At 41.4% G+C, this 23,115-nt stretch overlaps 1 protein-coding gene across 25 annotated transcripts in view; it reads left to right on the forward strand.

The window, feature by feature from the left end:
• Positions 1-23,115, forward strand: part of CCDC83 (coiled-coil domain containing 83) — a 123,456-nt gene that overhangs the window by 62,033 nt on the left and 38,308 nt on the right. For 6 of the 25 annotated variants that reach the window (XM_054438005.2, XM_054438000.2, XM_054438004.2 and 3 more), the window contains 4 exons: positions 3,123-3,244; positions 7,267-7,346; positions 7,879-8,081; positions 11,152-12,026. In XM_054438005.2, coding sequence (XP_054293980.1) covers positions 3,123-3,244; positions 7,267-7,346; positions 7,879-8,081; positions 11,152-11,313 — 567 coding nt within the window. In that variant the 3' untranslated portion in view covers positions 11,314-12,026. Of the gene's footprint in view, positions 1-3,122; positions 3,245-7,266; positions 7,347-7,875; positions 8,082-11,151; positions 12,178-23,115 lie in introns of those variants that run through there. The other 19 variants (XM_054437998.2, XM_054437999.2, XM_054437997.2 and 16 more) reach the window with 7 other exon arrangements.

Below are 23,115 nucleotides of genomic sequence, written 5' to 3' on the forward strand. Positions count from 1 at the left end.
TATATTATAATTATTTGTAGTTTTAATCATTGGATTATAAGCTCTCTTGAGGGAACGAGCCATGCCTTATTCACCCTTGCATCCTTCTACATCTAGCTCTGAACCTTGCCCATAATAAGAATTTATGGCTGGGCACGGTGGCTCACACCTATAATCCCAGGTGTGATGATGAAACCCCATCTCTACTAAAAATATAAAAAAAATAGCTGGGCATGGTGGCGGGCGCCCATGGAAGGCACCCGTGGAGGCTGAGGCAGGAGAATCACTTGAACCTGGGAGGCGGAGGCTGTGGTCAGCCAAGATCATGCCACTGCATTCCAGCCTGGGTGACACAGCATAAACAGTCAGATAGATAGATAGATAGATTAGATAGATAGATAGATAGATAGATAGATAGATAGATAGATAGATAGATAAGATAGATAAGATAGATAGATAGATAGATAGATAGATAGATAGATAGATAGATAGATAGATAGATAGATAGACAGATAGAATTCATGGCCGGGTGGCTCATGCCTGTAATCCCAGCACTTTGGGAGGCCAAAGCAAGCAGCTTGCTTGAAGCCCAGGAGTTTGAGACCAACCTGAGCAACATGATGAAACCCCGACTCTACAAAAAAATACCAAAAAAAAGAAAAAAGATTAGCCAAGTGTTCCGCTACTGCAGTTTTGCTACTCAGGAGGCTGAGGTGGAAGGATCACCTGAGCCTCAGGAGGCTGAAGCTGAAGTGAAGCCAAGATGGTACCACTGCACTCCAGTCTGGGTGACAGAGCAAGCCCTGTCTCATGTTTTTGGGCTTTTTGTTTGTTTGTTTGTTTGTTTTTGTGTTTGTTTGTTTGTTTTGAGACAGGGTCTCGCTCTGTCACCTAGGCTGAAGTGTCATGGTGCAATCGTAGCTCACTGTAACATTGAACTTCTGGGCTCAAGCAATCCTTCCGCCTCAGTCTCTCAAGTAGTGGGGACTACAGGTGCACACCACTATGCCCAGCTAATTTTTTACTTTTATTTTTGGTTTTTGTGTTATTTGCTAAGAATTCCTGCATTTAATAAATGATCATGTGATAGAGATATGCATGTGGTAACATACTGAATGCTTTAAGATTCCAAAATACAATTAAATCTCAGTGACAAAGCAGAAAATGTTATCATCTCCTAAGTACCCATCTCAGTTACACTCTTGGCAGCTCCTGACAGGAGATACTGAATCTAAACCCCTGTGCCTTTTTTCTTTCATCATATTCCCTCAAGACTTTTATTACTTCCTCCAGTTTATATCACCATTATTCTCACCAGCCTACCTCTTTCTATTTTATGCTCTTGCTTCTAATTCTCCTATTGCTCTGTTCTCTCCCCATGGGCACCTCCTGATCCAGCACCTGTGTAGCTCAGGCTGCTTTGGGTGGTGGAGAGGTGGGTTTGGATGTTCTATCTAGTAACATTCTTCTATATACTCTTCCCACTATCAAGCCCTCTTTGGACAAAAGTCATCAAAATACACTTTTTTTTTTCTTGAGACAGAGTCTCGCTCTGTTGCCCAGGCTGGAGTGCAGTGGCGTGATCTCAGCTCACTGCAACCTCCACTTCCCGGGTTCAAGTGATTCTCCTGCCTTAGCCTCCCAACAAAATATACTTCTTAAAAACAGATGAGAACTCTACCAACAGAACCAGGACATTTTTTCCTATTTGAATTAGCCACATTATTTTTCTTCTTCTTTTTTACAGGCCCAACTGATGTACAAAAGTTAGTCCATTTCTTCAGTAAACATTAAGCCTGCTATGTTTATCGATGACCTTCCATCACCTACAGGATAAAAACCAGACTCTTTAGCATTATTTGGCCCTTCCTTAATTGTCCAGTTCCTCTCCTGCTTCTCCCCATTCTTATTTTGTATCTGTCCACACTAAAATGGTCATGCCTTTGCACATGTGGTTTCTTCTGCCTAGAGCACAGCCTCCTGTGTCTGCCTAGGGAGTCCCTGCTTAGCTTTCAGGATCCAGATTAAGTGTTATCTCTTCTATTAATGCTCCCTTATCCCTGACAACTGATAGAAGTAGGGTGAACCTCTCTCTCCTCCCATGGCACCAGGATGGCTTCCATTATGGTTATTATCATGCTATTTTCTGTTTTCATTACCATCTTTCCCACTAGGGTACAAGATCCTTGAAGGTTACTACACATTGTTGATCCTTTGTTCCCAAAGTGTAATATCATTTCTGCCACATGATAGGCATACAATACAACTGAATGAATGAACGAATGGACAAACAATATTTCATCTACCTGACAGTTCTCAGAATTACCTAGCACTCAGAGAGAACATCATTGTATTTTAGAGGCTGATAGAAGGACTACTAGGCCTGTGCTTCTCCTTTAAAAAGTCCCAATAATATAGCATTTTCCCAGTGTTATTGGTTTTCATTGTATTGTTTATAATTACCCTTAGATAGGGCCTAACTTAGCTACTAATATGCCCTATTGCTAAATTCATCAGCCATGTTTTCTTAGTTATGTCTGCCTCTGGCTTATATGTAAGTTCAGCAGTGTTTTTGAAGGGTAGAAAAGGACAATTCCTGCTATTCTATCATAACTGCCTAACTATTCAGACAAGTTCTGCTGATGATCTAAAAATGATTTCCACCTATTTCTTTTAAGGGAGGAAGGACAAAGCAAGCCCAGTAATAAATGATACACAATAGGTCTTCCCCTCAGGCAAATGCACTTTTAGAAGTTGAGTTTATTATAGAAAACTTAATAGAACTTGGCCAGGCATGGTGGCTCACACCTGTAATCCCAGCACTTTGGGAGGCCGAGGCAGGCAGATCACCTGAGGTCAGGAGTTTGACACCAGCCTGATCAACATGGAGAAACCCTGTTTCTAATAAAAATACAAAATTAGCTGGGCATGGTGGCACATGCCTGTAATCCCAGCTACTCAGGAGGCTGAGGCAGGAGAATCGCTTGAACCCAGGAGGTAGAGGTTGCAGTGAGCCAAGATTGCATCACCGCACTCCAGCCTGGGAGAAAAAAGTGAAACTCCGTCTCAAAAAAAAGAAAAAAGAAAAATTAATAGAACGGAATCAATAAGTACCAACATTCATTCTCTCCTTCTGAGAACAGGTTGCAATTCACAGGAAGGAAGTTGAAGAATTAAAAAATGCTATTTATGAACTGGAAGCAGAAAATTTGGTGCTTATTGATCAACTATTCAACTGTAGACTTGCGGATCTCAAAATACCCAGGTGAAAATTGTTAATATATATAGAGTATTTTGTAAATATTTGTATCTGCTGTAAAAAGTGTTTTTTTTTAAACAAAAAAAGATGACTTAATTATTCAGTGCTCCAGCAGTAGTCAAAAAGAAAGGGACACAAAAAATGCTCATGATGAAGGTATAGGATTATTACTATTGACCATTGGTACAATGTAAAGTTTGACTTCTTTTTTCTTGCAATGCACTGTAGTCACCATAGCCAGCACATAACATGAACATCATAACTGCCAACATTTAGGAGCCTCCAGACCAGCAGGGGTAATGGTCATGAAAATAAGTACATAACAGTACAGCAGAAGATAGAGGAGGTAGAGAGTTAGCACAGAGGAGGAGGTGATCCACTTGCTGGAAGTTTCATGGAGGTGATCTGGGCTTCTGTGGACTGTAGAATTATTTCTTTTGGTTGAAACAGTCAAAACTACTCTGTAGGCCGAGAAAAGAGCTTGGCATTCCAAGTCACATTTGTTCTTGCATACAAGAAACCAAGTGGTGCATACACCTTTATATGTTTGGTTAGCTCTTTTCCTTATCTGACAAAAAAAAAAGTCTTAATATATTAATCCTGACAGAAACCTAGGGCCCTTGAATATAAAATTAAAATTCAAAATGGCACTCATAATTTAGACAAGTAGTCAAAACCAAAAAATAATCTAAATAGTAGCATGTTTAGGAAGAGAGGGGAAGTCACACAAATGTAGGGTGCATGTGTGCAAGTATGGGAGAGAAATGTCTAGGTCTAGGAATTAAAGCAGATGTTAAGTTGAACCTGGTGGAATTGCCAGGAAAAATTTTCCACACAAGTAGTTCCTATTGTTTGTGTGACATGGAAAACTACTATTTGAGACATGATCATGTATTTGTTATGTATAAACTTTCTATTATTTTCCAGGAAAGGTGGATACAGGTAAATTATGGGTTCCCTGTTTGCTAGGCTAAATGATGGGTGTCAGGATACAAGATTGGAGAAACTGGGAGATAAGCTGGGTGGGGCAGGATAGATAAAGAGGCCATCTGCCCCCTTTGCATTATTACTTTGTGTGCTTCAGAGAGAGTAGATACCAATACAGATGAGGTGAGGCTGAATGAGGATTGATTACTGAACTCCTGTAATTCCAGTCTCTTGAGCTGATGCCCTAGAGGGCCCCTATGGGGTAGGTGCTCACTGTTGCCCAGTAGGCAATGCTCACTTTTGCCAGCCCTCCTCTCTGTGATCAAGTATCCAGTGCTACATTCCTGTCCCACCTCTAATCCTCGTCATCTGCTGCTGCTGCCTTTGGAATCATGTCTAATCTCTGCCAGGCGTTGCTGGTATGTGGCTTCTAACTACCTACTGCTATAGCTGCTGTCCACTGCCCTCTTTTCTGAACTGGCTAATCTTTAGGAAAGAGCTACCCTCTAAACTGCCAGACCCGTGTCTCTACCTGGATCAACTGAGTCTGGTATATTTGATTTTGTTCTGACATGGTTGTAAAGTGCTAATAATTCTAAAAAAGGGAATTATTTCATTGGCCAAAGGGGACTTGGCAAGAACAGAATGGGAGACTGAGAAACTTTTAATGGGGATTTTCATTGAGTTGTTTACTGTGCAGTATATAATTTAACGTCATCCTCGCTCTTCCCTGTAAAAATCTTCTGTAAAATCCACATTGTTCATCAGTGCTTTAGGGGCCGGTTTTCCTTACTGAGAGTAGTGGAATGCTTAGTCTAGCTTCAGAGTTGGAAGAAATGAAGTCAAAATATTTTCAAGGGAAAAGAAACACCATGGGTGACATTTATAGGAACTGATATATGTGTCCTTGCTATATGCTCCCACAACACCCTGAACTTTTCCTTTGTGACCAACCTTTATCACACTTTTGATCACTTATTTAATGTCTGCTGCTTTACTAGATTGTAAACTCCTTGAGGCAACAGTTTTGGACACTTTAGAAAGACCTGCATGAAGAAACTGGAAAATTTGAAAGCCCTCAATTATCTGCTAGACTTCTTATGCAGAAAGATAACCTGAGGGTGTTCAGGAGATTTTACTGTACCCATTTCCAAGCCAAAGGAATATTACACATATTATATCTTTATGGTAACTTCCCCCTCCATCTCTTTGTTGAGAATTAAGTTTTGTAAAATACTAGTAGGGTGATAAGAAATAGACATGAACTGTCTCCAGTGGACACAGAAGAAGTTCTATTTCCCTATTTGGATGAGGAATGGGATATTGTGGCTAATAGAGTTACCACATTTCCTATGTAGAGTTACTCAAACTTTTTCCCATCACAGCTCACATAGAATGTCATAGGATTTGTTTGACACATTGGGGCAAACAGATGAGGAAACTGTTAGCCAGAGGTGACTGCCCAGGACTCCAGTGCCACAGGGCTGAGGCTAAGTGGGCCAACACCTACAAATCTAACACTAACTTGCCATAATAACATCTTTTAAACTATTTTCCATATCATTAAGTATCAAGTGTTGTTACCCTGCAGCAGTACAGAAGTAACAATAAACTAGCGATTAATAGAAAAAGCTAGATTCCTGAAGGTTACGGCATTTAGAAAGATCTTAATTGTTCACAATGGTAAAACTAGGAAACAAAAGAATTCTATAGCCTCAGACATGTCTCCCTGAAGACCACAGCTACATGTGAAACTTACCTTTACTAAGGTACCTTTACTAAACTTACCTTAACTAAAGTTAAGTTTTTAGAAGGTTTCATAGGTGTAAATATTGTATGTAGTTACAGTATTTGCTGGAGCCATTGGCATCTGGATAACACTTTATTCACATTCTTTAAATAACTGACAGCCCCTAATTTAGGGGATTCACTTTACTTGCTTAGCTGCTAAGTGTGAAGGGTTGTTTGCACATTTGCAAGCGTTCAATTACTTCATGCTGTCTTCAGGTAAACCTCATGGAAATGCCATACAGAGTTTTCAAAGCATCATATTTTCTGATTGAAAATTCAGTGGACACTCTAAAAAGGAGAGCACAGAATTAAACAATGTAGAGAGAGCTACAACAGCACATGGACATCAATTCACTGGGCTTGTAGGTGAAGCATACCACTAAGCGAAAGCCAGGACCTAGATGGCATCTTGGATTCCTACTGCTCGCTTTCTCTTTCTCTCTTCATCTCAAAACCAAAACCACTCAAAAGTGGTCTTTCAGGCCACTATCATTCTGCACCTGAAATACTACAACAGCGACCTGACTGGTGCCATGCTCACTCTCAGTTTTTTGAACTTTAAGTGTGTTATTTCCTTATTTGGAATGCCCTTCTTTCACCCCTAGCTCTTCCCTGGCAAGCACCTCCACGTTCAAGACTGTATTAGTCCATTCTCATGCTGCTATAAAAAACTGCCCGAGACTGAGTAATTTAGAAAAGAAAGAGGTTTAAGTGACTCACAGTTCCACCAGGCTGGGGAGGACTCAGGAAACTTAGATTCATGGCAGAAGGGGAAGCAAACATGACCTTCTTCACATGGCAGCAGGAAGAAGTGCAGAGCGAAGGTTGGGGAAAAGCCCCTTATAAATTATCAGATCTCATGAGAACTCACTAACACGAGAACAGCATGGAGGTAACCGCTCCCATAATTCAATTACTTCCCACTGGGTCCCTCTCCCACAACATATGGGGATTATGGGAACTACAGTTCAAGATGGGATTTGGGTGGGGCCCAGCTAAACTATATCAAAGACTAAGCTCAGGTTTCATCCAGGAAAACTTTCCTTCCTCCTAAAGCTGACTCAGGTGCTGCTTTTTTCTGCATCCCATCATTCTCACACTATGGTAATTACCCATCATGGTACACACCATGACTTTAAAATACTGTAAGGCTGTCTGCCACCCCACTGGGCTTTATGCTCCTCAGGGTAGAAATTATGTCTCATTTTTCATCTATGCATTTCTAGCACCTAGTAGAGAGATAGACCCTAGTAAGCATGCAATGCAATATTTATTGACTGACAGATTGTTTTCCTTATTTGTTCTTTTAGGCGACTATATCTTACCCAAGCTGCTGGACTAGAAGTGCCACCTGAAGAAATGCCTTTGGAATTGCCAGAAACACATATAGGTATTACTTTATTGCAATAATGATGATGATTTTTTTCAAACTGTTGTTTTTCAATTTAAAAAACATTTATCTGTTGTGAGCAGGTGCCCCACATACAAAAGCTATTCAGAGAATAGATACCTGCCAGCTTCTCTAAATTTCTCCTCTTGCAGTGCTTGTCTTAATCTATCTCCTGTCTGTAGTCCCACTTTCAAATGAAGGTCACCATGTTTCACAGTAAATTAAATAAATACTGGTGGAGAGGAATGAGGCTGCTGTCTACACTGGCAAAGTTTAGGGCCCTATTTAGCCAACCAAAATGACAACATATACTTAGGCACCAATATAATTACTGTAACTTATTAGCTAACAGAAAGAAATACAACTTAGAGTTTCTACAAATGGGACTCCCTCTTACTTTAATACATAAATTCTACATTTGCAATTCTCAAAGTTCCATCCAATTAAAAATGTGACAAAGTATGTATTGCATTTTTATTTGTATATGTTCAAAATGTATACATAATTAATTCCTTTGTATTCATCCAAGAAGAGAAGTCAGAATTGCAACCCACAGAAGTAGAAAGTAGAGACTTGATGTCCTCATCAGATGAGAGCAGTACCTTACATCTTAGTCATGCAAACAGCATCGAAGATCTCCAGTATGTGAAGATAGATAAAGAGGAAAACACATGCACAGAGTTTGGGGACACTGATATGAAGTACTTACTATATGAGGATGAGAAGGATTTCAAGGTGAGATTCATAAGAACACAACTTTGACTACTAAGAAAATGCTGTTTTGAGAAATGCTGTTTTAATTGAGAAGATTCACCTAAAATATGGATACTGAAAATTCCATTTGCAATTATTAGTAAAATTGGCCCACCATTCACATCTCTCATTTGGATACCATTTTCACTCCTACTCTTGCCCAATTTGCTACCTATATTCCTCTATAGGCCTCCATTAATAGTACACAAATTAAGTTATCTAATGCTACATAACAATCCCCAAAACCTAGTGGCTTATAACAATAACTATTTATTCTCACTTAGGGCTCTGTTGGTTAGAAATTCAGGAAGGGCTCCACTAGACAGTTCTCACTCGGTGGACTCTCAGTCAGTTGCAACCATATGTTGGCTGGGGCTGCACTCATCTGAAGGCTTGATCGGGGCAGGAGTCTTCACTTCCAAGGTGGTTTATTCATATGGCTAGCATGTTGATGCTGGCTAAACTGAGGGCCTCACTTCTTCTTCACATGTGCCTCCCGACAGGGTGTTTTGAATTTCTTTTGTTATAGTGTCTGTCTTCTCCCAAAACAAGCAACCCTAGAGACCAAGATAAAAGCAGCAGTTTGGCTGCGGTGGCTCATGCCTGTAACCCCAGCACTTTGGGAAGCTGAGGTGGGTGGATCACCTGAGGTCGGGAATTTGAGACCAGCCTGGCCAACATGGTGAAACCCTATTTCTATTAAAAATACCAAAAATAGCTGGGCATGGTGGTGCGTGCCTCTAATCCCAGCTAGTTGACAGGCTGAGGCAGGAGAATCGCCTAAACCTGGGAAGCAGAGGTTGCAGTGAGCAGAGACTGTATCATTGCACTCCAGCCTGGGTGACAGAGCGAGACTCTGAAAAGAAAGAAAGAAAAAAGAAAAAGAAAGAAAGAGAGAGAGAGAGAAGGAAAGAAGAAAGAAAGAAAGAGAAAGAAAGAAAGAAAGGAAGGAAGGAAAGAAGGAAGGAGAAAGAAAAGGAAAGAAAGAAAGAAAGAAGGAAAGAAAGAAAAGAAAGAAGGCAGTTTTGTATGGCTTAGCCTTGGAAATCATACATTGTCACTTCCATCATATTCTACTGGTTGATGTAGTTACAAAGTTCCATCCAAGGGGAAGGAACATAGCTCCTACATCTTGATGGAGGAAGGTCAGTATCACATTGTAAGAGAAGCACTTGGGATAGGATATGAATTAGGCTATCTTTGGAAAGTACAGATTGCACATATACCATTCATTAAAACCTGGAATATTAAGCCTTTTAATTTTAAAACTTCTTTCTACTACATTCCAGTTACTCCCACAGCCATCCCTTGTTATTTTCCCTCTTGATACTTTAAAAGTTCTCCTAGAATTTGATGTCTGGTAGTGGAAAAAATGATGTAAGAAAGCAGAAGAAACTGAATAAACCAACACAAACCATTTTAACTAACTACAATTCAATCCTGCTGCCATCAAGTGATGATTTAAAGACTAAAGTTCTAGTTCCTCTAGCACTGAAACACCTCCATGAGTATCTTGGAATCATGACTCCTGGGATGTCATGATGATCTCAGGCTAGTGGACAGTTGTCTACAAAATCCCCAAATTGCATACCATTTGGTTGAATGAAAGACTTACTTTCCATGAAAGTTTTTGATGTAGTCAAACTGCCATGGCCATGGTGTATTACTTGAGAATCCTCCCAGTGATTCTGAAATATGTGGCAGGTCTCCATCAACTTGCTTTTCTACTATCTTAAATTTATCACAGCTACATATTTTGAAAGCTAAATAGAATTATATGTATTTTGAGAAATAAGACATCACCTTCCTTTTTCATTCTTTGATTCTTCTAAATTCAAATAAATATTTATTGAGAACGCCACAACATGCCAAGTCCTTGTTAAATGCTTGTGCATTTAAGGGAGAGAACAGCAAGAAATGAAATCTCAAATATACCTATACAGCAGGCCTTGCCCCCAAATCACTTATAGACTTGTAGAAGACAAGTAAGAAAATAAACAAGTACCATATAAGAGTAAACAGACCACCTGTACCTGTGTCCCTGATCAGTCTGTGCTTATCATTGCACCCCAGCATTTGATATAGGGCCTGGAATATAGTGAAGACTTGGAAAAGGTTTGCTAAAGTGACGTGTCAAAGGAATTAAAAAGCAAGAGTTACAGCATGGGAGACTTCCTGGAGGAAGGGACATTGGGTAGGGTGTGAGCTCTGTCCACCCAGTTTTGGGTTGGCTATGGATTTCATATCAGTTAGACTTCTAATTCTGTTTGTTGATATCTTAGATTTGTAAACCAAAAGGTATCTGAGACAGGTCTCAATCAATTTAGAAGTTGATTTTGCCAATTTTAAGGACAATACCTGGGAGAAAAAAAACCACAAAATCACAGAAATAGTGTGTGGTCTGTGCCTGTCTCCAAAGATGACTTGGAGGCCTTCAATATTTAAAGGAGAAAAGTGGGCTGGAGGGGAAAGCAGGAAGGTATGGTCATCCACATGTTGCAAGAGAAAAGGAGCAGGTAGGGGAACAGTCAATTATGTATTCACTGCACACTTTACAAAAGATCAGGTGAACATAGCGTAGCTACCTGTGGGGATATTTAACCTTTTATCTGTACATATTTGCTTAGGAACAAAAGGAAAGGCAGTTGCTTACATGACTCAGCTTTCAGCTTAATTTTTTCCTTTTGGCAAAGTGAATTGGGGTCCCACGTTTTTATTTTCCTTTCACAGACTATAGTTAGTTTTGCACTAACTATAGCCAGCATCCCTCCCCCATTAACCCATTATGAGACAAGCCTTCCAGCCTGGCTGCCTGCTTTTGGAAGATCTTGCCTACTGTGTATGCCCTACTGGGTATATAAGTTTCCTGAGTATTTTGTTTTTTTCACATTTATAGTGGCTCTCATATTTCATGTGCTACACAGCATCAGGCAATTAGGGGGCAGTGAAGTCTGTCAGATAAAGGCCAACTGTAATAAAGAAAGCCTAATCTATCAAGCTGGTAATTTGCTGAATCACCTCTCCTATTCTTTTTTGTGTCTGTTCACCATAGGATTATGTAAACTTGGGCCCCCTGGGAGTGAAGCTTATGAGTGTGGAGAGCCAGAAAATGCCCATTCATTTTCAAGAGAAGGAAATTCCAGTCAAACTCTATAAAGATGTCAGGAGCCCAGAAAGCCACATCACATATAAGATGATGAAGTCTTTTCTCTAAGATTGAAAGCTGCAAAGGAAACACAACTTTTCCTTATAAATGTTCTTTGGGAACTGAAGTATATCCGTTGCCCATTTTACTTACACTTTGGCTTATTTTTAAACCGGCTGTTATTTCTAAAGGTCATAATTACATTTAAAATCAAAGGTATTCAGCTATTCATTTACTTGCATGGTATGAGTGACCAAAATGGAAGCACGCTTTGTATTTCTACACTGAAGTATTCAGAAGCATGACAGTGGGTTCAAGGTAGTCTCTGAGGTTCCTTTTCACACACACAAAATTCACTGATTAATCTGTGATTCCAGTATGAAATAGTTCCATTAGAAATGTTTCTAAGAAAAACCTAGAAGTTTGCATAGCATTGTCTACACATCTTTCCCTCTGAGGATGCTCAATGTGATAGACAGCCAGTCTATAATTCAAGCCAATTCTTAATTTAACCATGTGTATTAGTCTGTTCTCATGCTGCTAATAAAGACATAATTGAGACTGGGTAATTTATAAAGGAGGTTTAATTGATTTACAGCTCCACATGGCTGGGGAGGCCTCACAATCATGGCAGAAGGCATATGAGGAGCAAAGTCACATCATACATGGTGGCAGGCAAGAGAGGGCTTGTGTAGGGGAATTCCCATTTATAAAACTATCAGATCTTGTGATACTTATTTACTACTTCAAGAACAGTATGGGAAAAACCTGCCTCCATGATTCAATTACCTCCTACCAGGTCCCTCCCACAACACATGGGGATTATGGGAACTATAATTCAAGATGAGATTTGGGTGGGGGCATAGCCAAACCATATCACCCTGTTTATAATGAATATAAAAAAAGAATGTTGGAAATAAACTTGAGAGTGTTAATTTGTTGTATTAAAATATTCCACTGATAGGGAGCACTCCCTCCCTCCAGCTATATCTAGTCTAAACTACCACATTCCTATCCAAAGCAAATACCACTTCTCTCAGGACTACCACAAGCCAAGGACACTGTGACTACCTGGATGTGACATCAGCATTCCATTTGGATCCTTGAGACCAGATAATACCACCATATGTCATATTTCTGTAATCTTTAGTGATATAAGGATTAATTAATCATCAGTGGGGGATGTTATTGGCATTTAAAGTAAGGACAATTGTGCAGCACTGTCTTGAGCCCACAGGATGTTAGCACTCCTGCTCCCTCAATCTCAAATGCTGCTACCTTAACACTCTTCATTGTAGAAGTCGAAAACACTGGTCATGTTTCCCCTGCTACCTTAACACTCTTCATTGTAGAAGTCGAAAACACTGGTCATGTTTCCCAACACCCCTTACGTTGTAGTACCATCACCAATTGAACACCTTTGAGTTTCTCAGTTTTTGGAGACAAGGACTCACTCTGTCACCCAGGCTAGAGTGCAGTGGCACTATCATAGCTCACAGCATCCTGAAACTCCTGGGCTCAAGCAATCCTCCTGCCTCAACCTCCCGAGTAGCTGGGACTGCAGGTCTGTACTATCATGCCTCAACCTCCAAAAGTGCTGGGATTACAGGCATGAGCCACCGACCGGCCTCTCCTGTACTTTAATCTCCATTGTGTTCACTGCTTTCCTGGACCCTTCCCATTCTCTCCCAAAACTTCCAACAACAACCTCTAAAAAAACAATAAACAAGACAAATGCCACTGTTGAAGGTGTAAATGTCCAAGGGGTTCACCTTGCCTGCTGCCTAGACAGAGCCGATTCCTCAAGACAGGGGAGCCGGGCATGGTGGCTCACACCTGTAATACCAACACTTTGGGAGGCCGAGGCAGGTAGATCACGAGGTCAGCAGATCAAGACCATCCTGTCAAGACCATCCTGGCTAACACGGTGAAACCCCTTCTCTACTAAAATTCCAAAAGTTTGCCAGGCGCGGTGGCAGGCGCCTGTAGTCCCAGCTACTTGGGAGGCTGAGGCAGGAGAATGGAGTGAACCCGGGAGGCAGAGGTTGCAGTGAGCCAAGATCGCACCACTGCACTCCAGCCTGGGCGACACAGCAAGACTCCGCCTCAAAAAAAAAAAAAAAAAGAAGAGGGGAATTGCAATAGACAAAAGAGTAATTCACACAGAGCCAGCTGTGTGGGAGACCAGAGTTGTTTTATAACTCAAATCAGTCTCCCTGAGCATTCGGGGAGCAGAGTTTTTAAGGACAACATGGTAGATGTGGGGAAGCCAGTGAGCCGGGACTGCTGATTGGTCAGAGATGAAATCATAGGGAACCAAAGCTGTCCTCCTGACCAAATCAGTTCCTAGATGGGGGGGGCCACAAGATCAGATGAGCCAGTTTATCAATCTAGGTAGTGCCAGCTGATTCATCATGTGCAGGGTCTGCAAAATATCTCAACCACTGATCTTAGGAGCAGTTTAGAGACAGTCAGAATCCTGTAGCCTCCAGCTGCATGACTACCAAACCATAATTTCTATTCTTGTGGCTAATGTTAGTCCTACAAATGCAATCCACTCCCTAGGCAAGAAGGAAGTCTGCTTTGGGAAAGGGCTGTTATCATCTTTGTTTTAAACTGTATACTAAGTTTTTCCCAAAGTTAGTTGACCCTCCGCCCAAGAATGAAAAGGACAGTTTGGAGATTAGAAGCAAGATGGAGTCGATTAAATTAGATCTCTTTCGCTGTCTTGGTCATAATTTTGCAAAGGCAGTATCAAAGGTATCTTTTCTTTTCGAGACAGGGTCTCACTGTCATCTAGGCTGGAGTGCAGTAGCACGATCATGGCTCACTGCAGCCTCAGCCTGCCAGGCTCAAGGGATCCTCTCACCTCACCCTCCCAAATAGCTGAGACCACAGAAGCGCACCACCATGCCGAGCTAATTTTTTATTTTTTGTAGAGATGGTGTGGGGTGGGGGGGTTGGGGGGGTCTTACCATGTGACCTAGGCTGGTCTTAAACTCCTGAGCTCAAGTGATCTTCTTGGCTCAACTTCTCAAAGTGCTAGGATTACAGATGTGAACCGCCACACCCAGCCTGTTGAAGGTTTCTTTTACTCTCTGGTTTTGACTGGCACCTGGCTTTCCCCAGAAAGAGCTCACTTCCCCTGTGGCTCTCGCTAGTGGTTAGTATTGATTCTTCTCTGCCCCCACCTTCTGTGGGGCTCACATGCTTTCACCAATGCAATGCCTCTTCTAGACCACAATTCCACCAGTCTCATGTAAAAACATGCCTTTTGAAGCTCAGTACATATATCACCCTCTACTACTATTCTTTGCTATAATTTTCTAACCCTTCTCATCACTCTTCTCCATAATCTTTAATTTGGCACCCGGTTCACAGGCCTCTTTTCCACTCTACTCCATTCCCTAACATATCCATCTATTGAGATACCTATTAGTCATTCATGAGTATAAAATTGTTTCATGTATGTGTGCTTCTGTTTGACCATCCCAGATCCACTCTCTACCGTTATCTCTGTGTCTCAAAGGGTGACCTTTATGGACTGCATCAATGTCCTTTGCTTCTAACCTTCAACTGAGTTTGCTTAATAGGAGTTTCTAGCAGGAGATCAAAGAAAGTGAGAAGGGTGAGATTTCTTCCCCCAGCTCTTTCTCTACCAGGTCATGCTGATTAGCAGGGTCCCTCTATCAAAGGCCACTATTCCTGTTGGAAGGCTCACCTAACAAAGGTTGAGCATCCCTAATGTGAAAATCCAAAATCCAAAATGTTCCACAATCTGAAACATTCTAAGCACTGACACAATGCTACAAGTGGAAAATTCCACACCTGACCTCATGTGATGGGTTGCAGTAAAAACTTTGTTTCATACACAAAAAAAAATTTAAAATAGTATATAAACTTACCTTCAGGTTATGTGTATATGGTGTATCTGAAATATAAATGAAGTTTGCGTTTGGACTTGGGTCTGTCTCCAAGATATCTTATTACATATATGCAAATATTCCAAAATCCTAAAAAATCTGAAATCTGAAACACTTCTGGTCCCAATCATCTCAGACGAGAAATACTGAATCAGTATAGCTACTCTCTAGGTCTGGTAAGTGCTCCCTCCCTCTGCCCCTTTAGACCCGGAAGTGGAACAGTTCCCATCTGTTGATAGCCCCAGGGAGTGTTACCATTCCTGTTGGTTTTCCTTGATCTTGCCCACACCTTTGTAGATATTGCCTTTGTTAAATTTTCTCCAGGTATCCTGTTTGAATGTGCCCTTTGTTTCCTGCCAGGAAAGGTCAAGGCTGGAGATTCAGATCTGGGAATCAACAGCCCAGGACTGAATTTAAAGCCATGAAAGCCTAAATGACATAACCTAGGGACTGAGTTTCAATAGAGAAGAGAGACATGGATGCACCTGGAATAATTCATTCTGTAGATGTGGGCCCTGAAACTAAAAGGTATCACTCTCAAGAGATTTCAGAGCAGACGTGGACTGAATCTAAGTAAAACGGCAAACTAGCCCTGACCCAGCTCAACTCTATTTTTTTTCTTCGCTCTCCTCTCTTTCCTTTCCCTCTCCCTCCTCACTCACCACCTACACATGGCACCCACTCCTTACCAGAGCCTCTTGATTCCCCCAGCTCAATTCTTGATTCCTTTGAGGTGATTTTCTCCTCACCTAATATAACTAACAGAAGATAGATTCCTTTTCTCTGGGGAACAAAGAATACCAAGCCAGACACTATACTCCTTGTATACACAATGTTGAGCATACAAAACTTTATATGTGTGTGTGTGTGCACGCACGCATGTACAGTGCAAAGAAGCAGCAAAATAAGACTAAGAATCAGGAGGAAAAGCAAACAATTAAAGCATGCCCACCGATGACCCAGATATTCAAGTCAGTAGGCTAGGACTTTAAGAATATTCTTATATGGTGTCTGGCAAGATGGCCGAATAGTAACAGCCCTGGTCTGCAGCTCCCAGCGAGATCAACACAGAAGGTGAGTGATTTCTGCATTTCCACCTGAGACACCCAGCTCATCTCACTGGAACTGGTTAGACAGTAGGTGCAGCCCACGGAGGATGAGCTGAAGCAATGTGGGCCGTCGCCTCACTCGGGAAGCACAAGGGATCAGGGAAGCCGTGAGGGACTGTGCCATGAGGAATGGTGCATTCTGGCACAGATACTATGCTTTTCTCATCATCTTCACAACCTGCAGACCAAGAGATTCTCTCAGGTGCCTACACCACCAGGGCCCTGGGTTTCAAGCACAAAGCTGGATGGCCATTTGGGTAGACACCGAGCTAGCTGCAGGAGTTTTTTTCATACCCCAGTGGTGCCTGGAATGCCAGCAAGACAGAAACTTTCATTCCCCTGGAAAGGGGGCTGAAGCCAGGGAGCCAAGTGGTCTAGCTCAGCAGATTCCATCCCCATGGAGCCCAGCAAGCTAATATCGACTGGCTTGAAATTCTTGCTGCCAGCACAGCAGTCTGAAGTCAACCTGGGACGCTGGAGCTTGGTGAGGGGAGGGGCATCCGCCATTACTGAGGCTTGAGTAGGAGGTTTTCCCCTCACAGTGTAAACAAAGCCACTGGGAAGTTCGAAGTGGGCAGAGCCCACCACAGCTCAGCAAAGCCCCTGTAGCCAGACTGCCTCTCTAGATTCCTTCTCTCTGGGCAGGGCATCCCTGAAAGAAAGGCAGCAGCCCCAGTCAGGGGATTATAGAAAAAAGTCCCATCTCCCTGTGATAGAGCACCTGGGAGAAGGGGCAGCTGTGGGCACAGCTTCAGCAGACTTAAACATTCCTGCCTTCCAGCTCCGAAGGGACCAGCAGGTCTCCCAGCAAAGCACTTGTGCTCTGCTAAGGGACAGACTGCCTCCTCAAGTGGGTTCCTTAACCCCGTGCCTCCTGACTGGGAGACACCTCCCAGCAGGAATCAACAGATACCTCATACAGGAGAGCTCTGGCTGGCATCTGGCGGGTGCCTCTCTGGGACGAAGCTTCCAGAGGAAGGAAGAGGCAGCAATCTTTGCTGGTCTGCAGCCTCCACTAGTGATACCCAGGCAAACAGGGTCTGGAGTAGACCTCCAGCAAACTCCAGTAGACCTGCACCAGAGAGGCCTGACTGTTAGAAGGAAAACTAACAAACAGAAAGGAATAGCATCAACATCAACAAAAAGGACGTCCACACAAAAACCCCATCTGAAGGTCACCAACATCAAAGACCAAAGGTAGATAAATCCATGAAGAGGAGGAAAAACCATCACGAAAAGGCTGAAAATTCCAAAAATCAGAGTGCCTCTTCTCCTCCAAAGGATACAACTCCTCGCCAGCAAGGGAACAAAACTGGACAGAGAATGAGTTTGACGAATTGACAGAAGTAGGCTTCAGAAGGTGGGTAATAACAAACTCCTTTGAGCTAAAGGAGCATGTTCCAACCCAATGCAAGGAAGCTAAGAACCTTGAAAAAAGGTTAGAAGAATTGCTAACTAGAATAACCAGTTTAGAGAAGGACATAAATGACCTGATGGAGTTGAAAAACACAGCATGAGAACTTTGTGAAGCATACACAAGTATCAATAGCCGAATCAATCAAGCAGAAAAAAGGATATCAGAGACTGAAGATCAACTTAATGAAATAAAGCAAGAAGACAAGATTGGAGAAAAAAAGAATGAAAAGGAATGAACAAAGGCTCCAAGAAATATGGGACTATATGAAAGTGACGGGTAGAATGGAACCAAGTTGGAAAACACTCTGCAGATATTATCCAGGAGAACTTCCCCAACCTAGCAAGACAGGTCAACATTCAAATTCAGGAAATACAGAAAACACCGCAAAGACACTCCTCGAGAAAAGCAACCCCAAGACACGTAATCGTCAGATTCACCAAGGTTGAAATGAAGAAAAAATTGTTACCGGCAGCCAGAGAGATAGGTCACGTTGCCCACAAAGGGAAGCTCATCAGACTAACAGTGGATCTCTCTGCAGAAACCCTACAAGCCGGAAGAGAGTGGGGGCCAATATTCAACATTCTTAAAGAAAAGCATTTTCAATCCAGAATTTCACATCCAGCCAAACAAAGCTTCATAAGCAAAGGAGAAATAAAACCCTTTACAGACAAGCAAATGCTGAGAGATTTTGTCACCACTAGGCCTGCCTTACAGGAGCTCCTGAAGAGAGTACTAAATATGGAAAGGAAAAACCAGTACCAGCCAGTGCAAAAACATACCAAATTGTAAAGATCATCAACACTATGAAGAAACTGCATCAACTAATGGGCAAAATAACCAGCTAGCATCATAATGACAGGATCAAACACATAACAATATTAACCTTAAATGTAAATGGGCTAAATGCCCCAATTAAAAGACACAGACTGGCAAATGGGATAAAGAGGCAAGACCCAACAGTGTGCTGTATTCAGGAAACCCATCTCACGTGCAAAGATACACATAGGCTCAAAATAAAGGGATAGAGGAATATTTACCAAGCAAATGGAAAGCAAAAAAAAAAAAAAAAAAAAAAAAAGAAGGTGTTGCAATCCTAGTCTCTGATAAAAGAGACTTTAAACCAACAAAGATCAAAAAAGACAAAGAAGGGCATTACATAATGGTAAAGGGCTCAGTTCAACCAGAAGAGCTAACTATTCTAAATATATATGCACCCAATACAGAAGCACCCAGATTCATAAAGCAAGTTCTTAGAGACCTATGAAGAGACTTAGACTCCCACACAATAATAGTGGGAGACTTTAACATCCCACTGTCAATATTAAACAGATCAATGAGACAGAAAATTAACAAGGATATTCAGGACTTGAACTCTGCTCTGGACAAAGTGGACCTAACAGACAGCTACAGAACTCTCCACCCCAAATCAACAGAATATACATTCTTCTCAGCACCACACTGCACCTATTCTAAAGTTGACCACATAATTGGAAGTAAAACACTCCTCAGCAAATGCAAAAGAACGGAAATCGTAACAAGCAGTCTTTCAGACCACAGTGCAATCAAATTAGAACTCAGGATTAAGAAACTCACTCAAAATCACACAACTACATGGAAACTGAACAACCTGCTCTTGAATGACTACTGAGTAAATAACGAAATTAAGGCAGAAATAAATAAGTTATTTGAAACCAATGAGAACAAAGACACAATCTACCAGAATCTCTGGGACACAGCTAAAGCAGTGTTTAGAGGGAAATTTATAGCACCAGATGCCCACAGCAGAAAGTAGGAAATATCTAAAATCGTCACCCTAACATCACAATTAAAAGAACTAGAGAAGCAAGAGCAAACAAATTCAAAAGCTAACAGAAGACAAGAAATAACTAAGATCAGAGCAGAATTGAAGGAGACAGAGACACGAAAAACCCTTCAAAATACAAAAATTAGCTGGGTATGGTGGCATGTGCCTGTAATCCCAACTACTCAGGACGCTGAGGCAGGAGAATCGCTCGAACCAGGGAGGCGGAGGTTGTAGTGAGCTGAGATTGCACCACTGCACTCCAGCCTTGTGACAGAGCAAGACTCCGTCTCAAATAAAAAAAAAAATTAATGAATCCAGGAGCTGGTTTTTTGAAAAGGTTAACAAAATAGATAGACTGCTAGCCGGGCTAATAAAAAAAGAAAAGAGAGAAGAATCAAATAGACACAATAAAAAACGATAAAGGAGATATCACCTCTGATCTCACAGAAATACAAACTACCATCAGAGAATACTATAAACACCTCTGTGCAAATAGACTAGAAAATCTAGAAGAAATGGATACATTCCTGGACACATACACCTTCCCAAGACTAAACCAGGAAGTTGAATCCCTGAATAGACCAATAACAAGTTCCGAAATTGAGGCAGTCATTAGTAGCCTACCAGCCAAAACAAGCCCAGGACCAGACTGATTCACAGCTGAATTCCACCACAGGTACAAAGAGGAGCTGGTACCATTCCTTCTGAAACTATTCCAAAAAATAGAAAAAGAGGGACTCCTCCCTAACTCACTTAATGAGGCCAGCATCATCGTGATACCAAAACCTGGCAGAGACAACACACAAAAAAGAAAATTTCAGACCAATATCCCTGATGAACATCGATGCAAAAACCCTCAGTAAAATACTGGCAAACTGAATCCAGCAGCACATCAAAAAGCTTATCCACCATGATCAAGTCAGCTTCATCCCTGGGATGCAAGGCTGGTTCAACATATGCTAATCAATAAACTTAATCCATCACATAAACAGAACCAATGACAAAAACCACATGATTAACTCAATAGATGCAGAAAAGACCTTCAATAAAATTCAACACCCATTCATGCTAAAAACTCTCAGTAAACTAGGTATTGATGAAACGTATCTCAAATAATAAGAGCTATTTATGACAAACCCACAGCCAATATCATACTGAAGGGGCAAAAGCTGGAAGCATTCCCTTTGAAAACCAGCACAAGACAAGGATGCCCTCTCTCACCACTCCTATTCAACATAGTATTGGAGGTTCTGGCCAGGGCAATCAGGCAAGAGAAAGAAATAAAGGGTATTCAAACAGGAAGAGAGGAAGTCAAATTGTCTCTGTTTGCAGATGACATGATTGTATATTTAGAAAACCCCATCGTCTCAGCCCAAAATCTCTTTAAGCTGATAAGCAGCTTCAGCAAAGTCTCAGGATATAAAATCAATGTGCAAAAATCACAAGCATTCCTATACACCAATAATAGACAAACAGCCAAATCATGACTGAACTCCCATTCACAATTGCTACAAAGGGAATAAAATACCTAGGAATCCAGTTTACAACGGATGTGAAGGACCTTTTCAAGGAGAACTACAAACCGCTGCTCAAGGAATTAAGAGAGGACACACAAAAAATGGAAAAACATTCCATGCTCATGGATAGGAAGAATCAATACTGTGAAAATGGCCATACTGCCCAAAGTAATTTACAGATTCAATGCTATTTTTATCAAGCTACCATTAACTTTCTTCACAGAATTAGAAAAAAAAACTACTTTAAATTTCATACGGAACCAAAAAATAGCCCATATAGCCAAGACAATCCTAAGCAAAAAGAACAAAGCTGGAGGCATCACACTACCTGATTTCAAACTATACTACAAGCCTACAGTAACCAAAACAGCATGGTACTAGTACCAAAACAGATATATAAACTAATGGAACAGAACAGAGGCTTCAGAAATAACACCATACACTTACAACCATGTGATCTTTGACAAACCTGACAAAAACAAGCAATGGGGAAAGGATTCCCTATTGAATAAATGGTGTTGGGAAAACTGGCTAGTCATATGCAGGAAACTGAAACCGGACCTCTTCCTTACACCTTATACAAATATTAACTCAAGATGGATTAAAGACTTAAAGGTAAGACATAAAATCATAAAAACCCTAGAAGAAAACCTAGCAATACTATTCAGGACATAGGCATGGGGAAAGACTTCGTGACTAAAACACCAAAAGCAATGGCAACAAAAGCCAAGATTGACAAATGGTGTTTAATTAAACTAAAGAGCTTCTGCACAGCAAAAGAAACTATCATCAGAGTGAAGAGGCAACCTACAGAATGGGAGAAAATTTTTGTAATCTATCCATCTGACAAAGGGCTAATATCCAGAATCTACAAGGAACTTAAACAAATTTACAAGAAAAAAACAACCCCATCAAAAAGTGGGCGAAGGATATGAACAGACACTTCTCAAAAGAAGACATTTATGCAGCCAAGGAACATATGAAAAACAAAAGCTCATCATCACTGGTCATTAGAGAAATGCAAATCAAAACCACAATTAGATACCATCTCACACCAGTTAGAATGACGATCAATAAACAGTCAGGAAACAACAAGTGCTGGAGAGGATGTGGAGAAATAGAAATTATTTTACACTGTTGGTGGGAGTATAAATTAGTTCAACTATTGTGGAAGAGAGTGTGGCGATTTCTCAAGTATCTAGAACCAGAAATACCATTTAACCCAGCAATTCCATCACTTGGTATATACCCAAAGGATTATAAATAATTCTACTATAAAGACACATGCACATGTATGTTTATTGCAGCACTGTTCACAATAGAAAGACTTGGAACCAACCCAAATGCCCATCAGTGATAGGCTGGAAAAAGAAAATGTGGCACATATACACCATGGAATACTACGCAGTCATAGAAAAGGATGAATTCATGTCCTTTGCAGGGACATGGATGAAGCTGAAAACCATCATTCTCAGCAAACTAACACAGGAACAGAAAACCAAACACCACACGTTCTCACTCATAAGTGGGAGGTGAACAATGAGAACACATGGACACAGGGAGGGGAGCGTCACACACTGCGGCCTGTCGGTGGGTGGGGGGACTAGGGGAGGGATAGTATTACGAAAAATACCTAATGTAGATGACGGGTTGATGGGTGCAGCAAATCACCACGGCACATGTATACCTATGTAACAAACCTGCACGTTCTGTGAGGTATTGCTCCTCACAAGAGGACATTAGCTGCAGGGGTCTGCCCACCGACCCAGACCCAAACGATGGATGAATAAAACGTACATTGACACACAGATACTCTGTTTCGCCAGTCCTGCTAAGTGTCCGACCGCCTACACACCAAGAGAGGTTTGTGACGTGGCCGGTCCTGAGCAGCCCACACCTCAGGCATTTATTTAGTATAAAACTAACAACAGAAGCTTTAGAATAAACACACTTGTGGATAATTAACATGGTTAAGAGAGTAGTTCTACTAATGATTAAAGCTCAGGTACTGCAGTTTAAAGTAAATACCAGTGGGGGCAATATCCTTGGTCGACCTCCCTCCGAGAGGGCCATCTGGCTCAAAGGTTAGTTAATGGAGGTA

This window comes from Pongo pygmaeus, chromosome 9 (genome assembly GCF_028885625.2).
Source record: "Pongo pygmaeus isolate AG05252 chromosome 9, NHGRI_mPonPyg2-v2.0_pri, whole genome shotgun sequence".
Classification (NCBI taxonomy): Eukaryota; Metazoa; Chordata; class Mammalia; order Primates; family Hominidae; genus Pongo; species Pongo pygmaeus.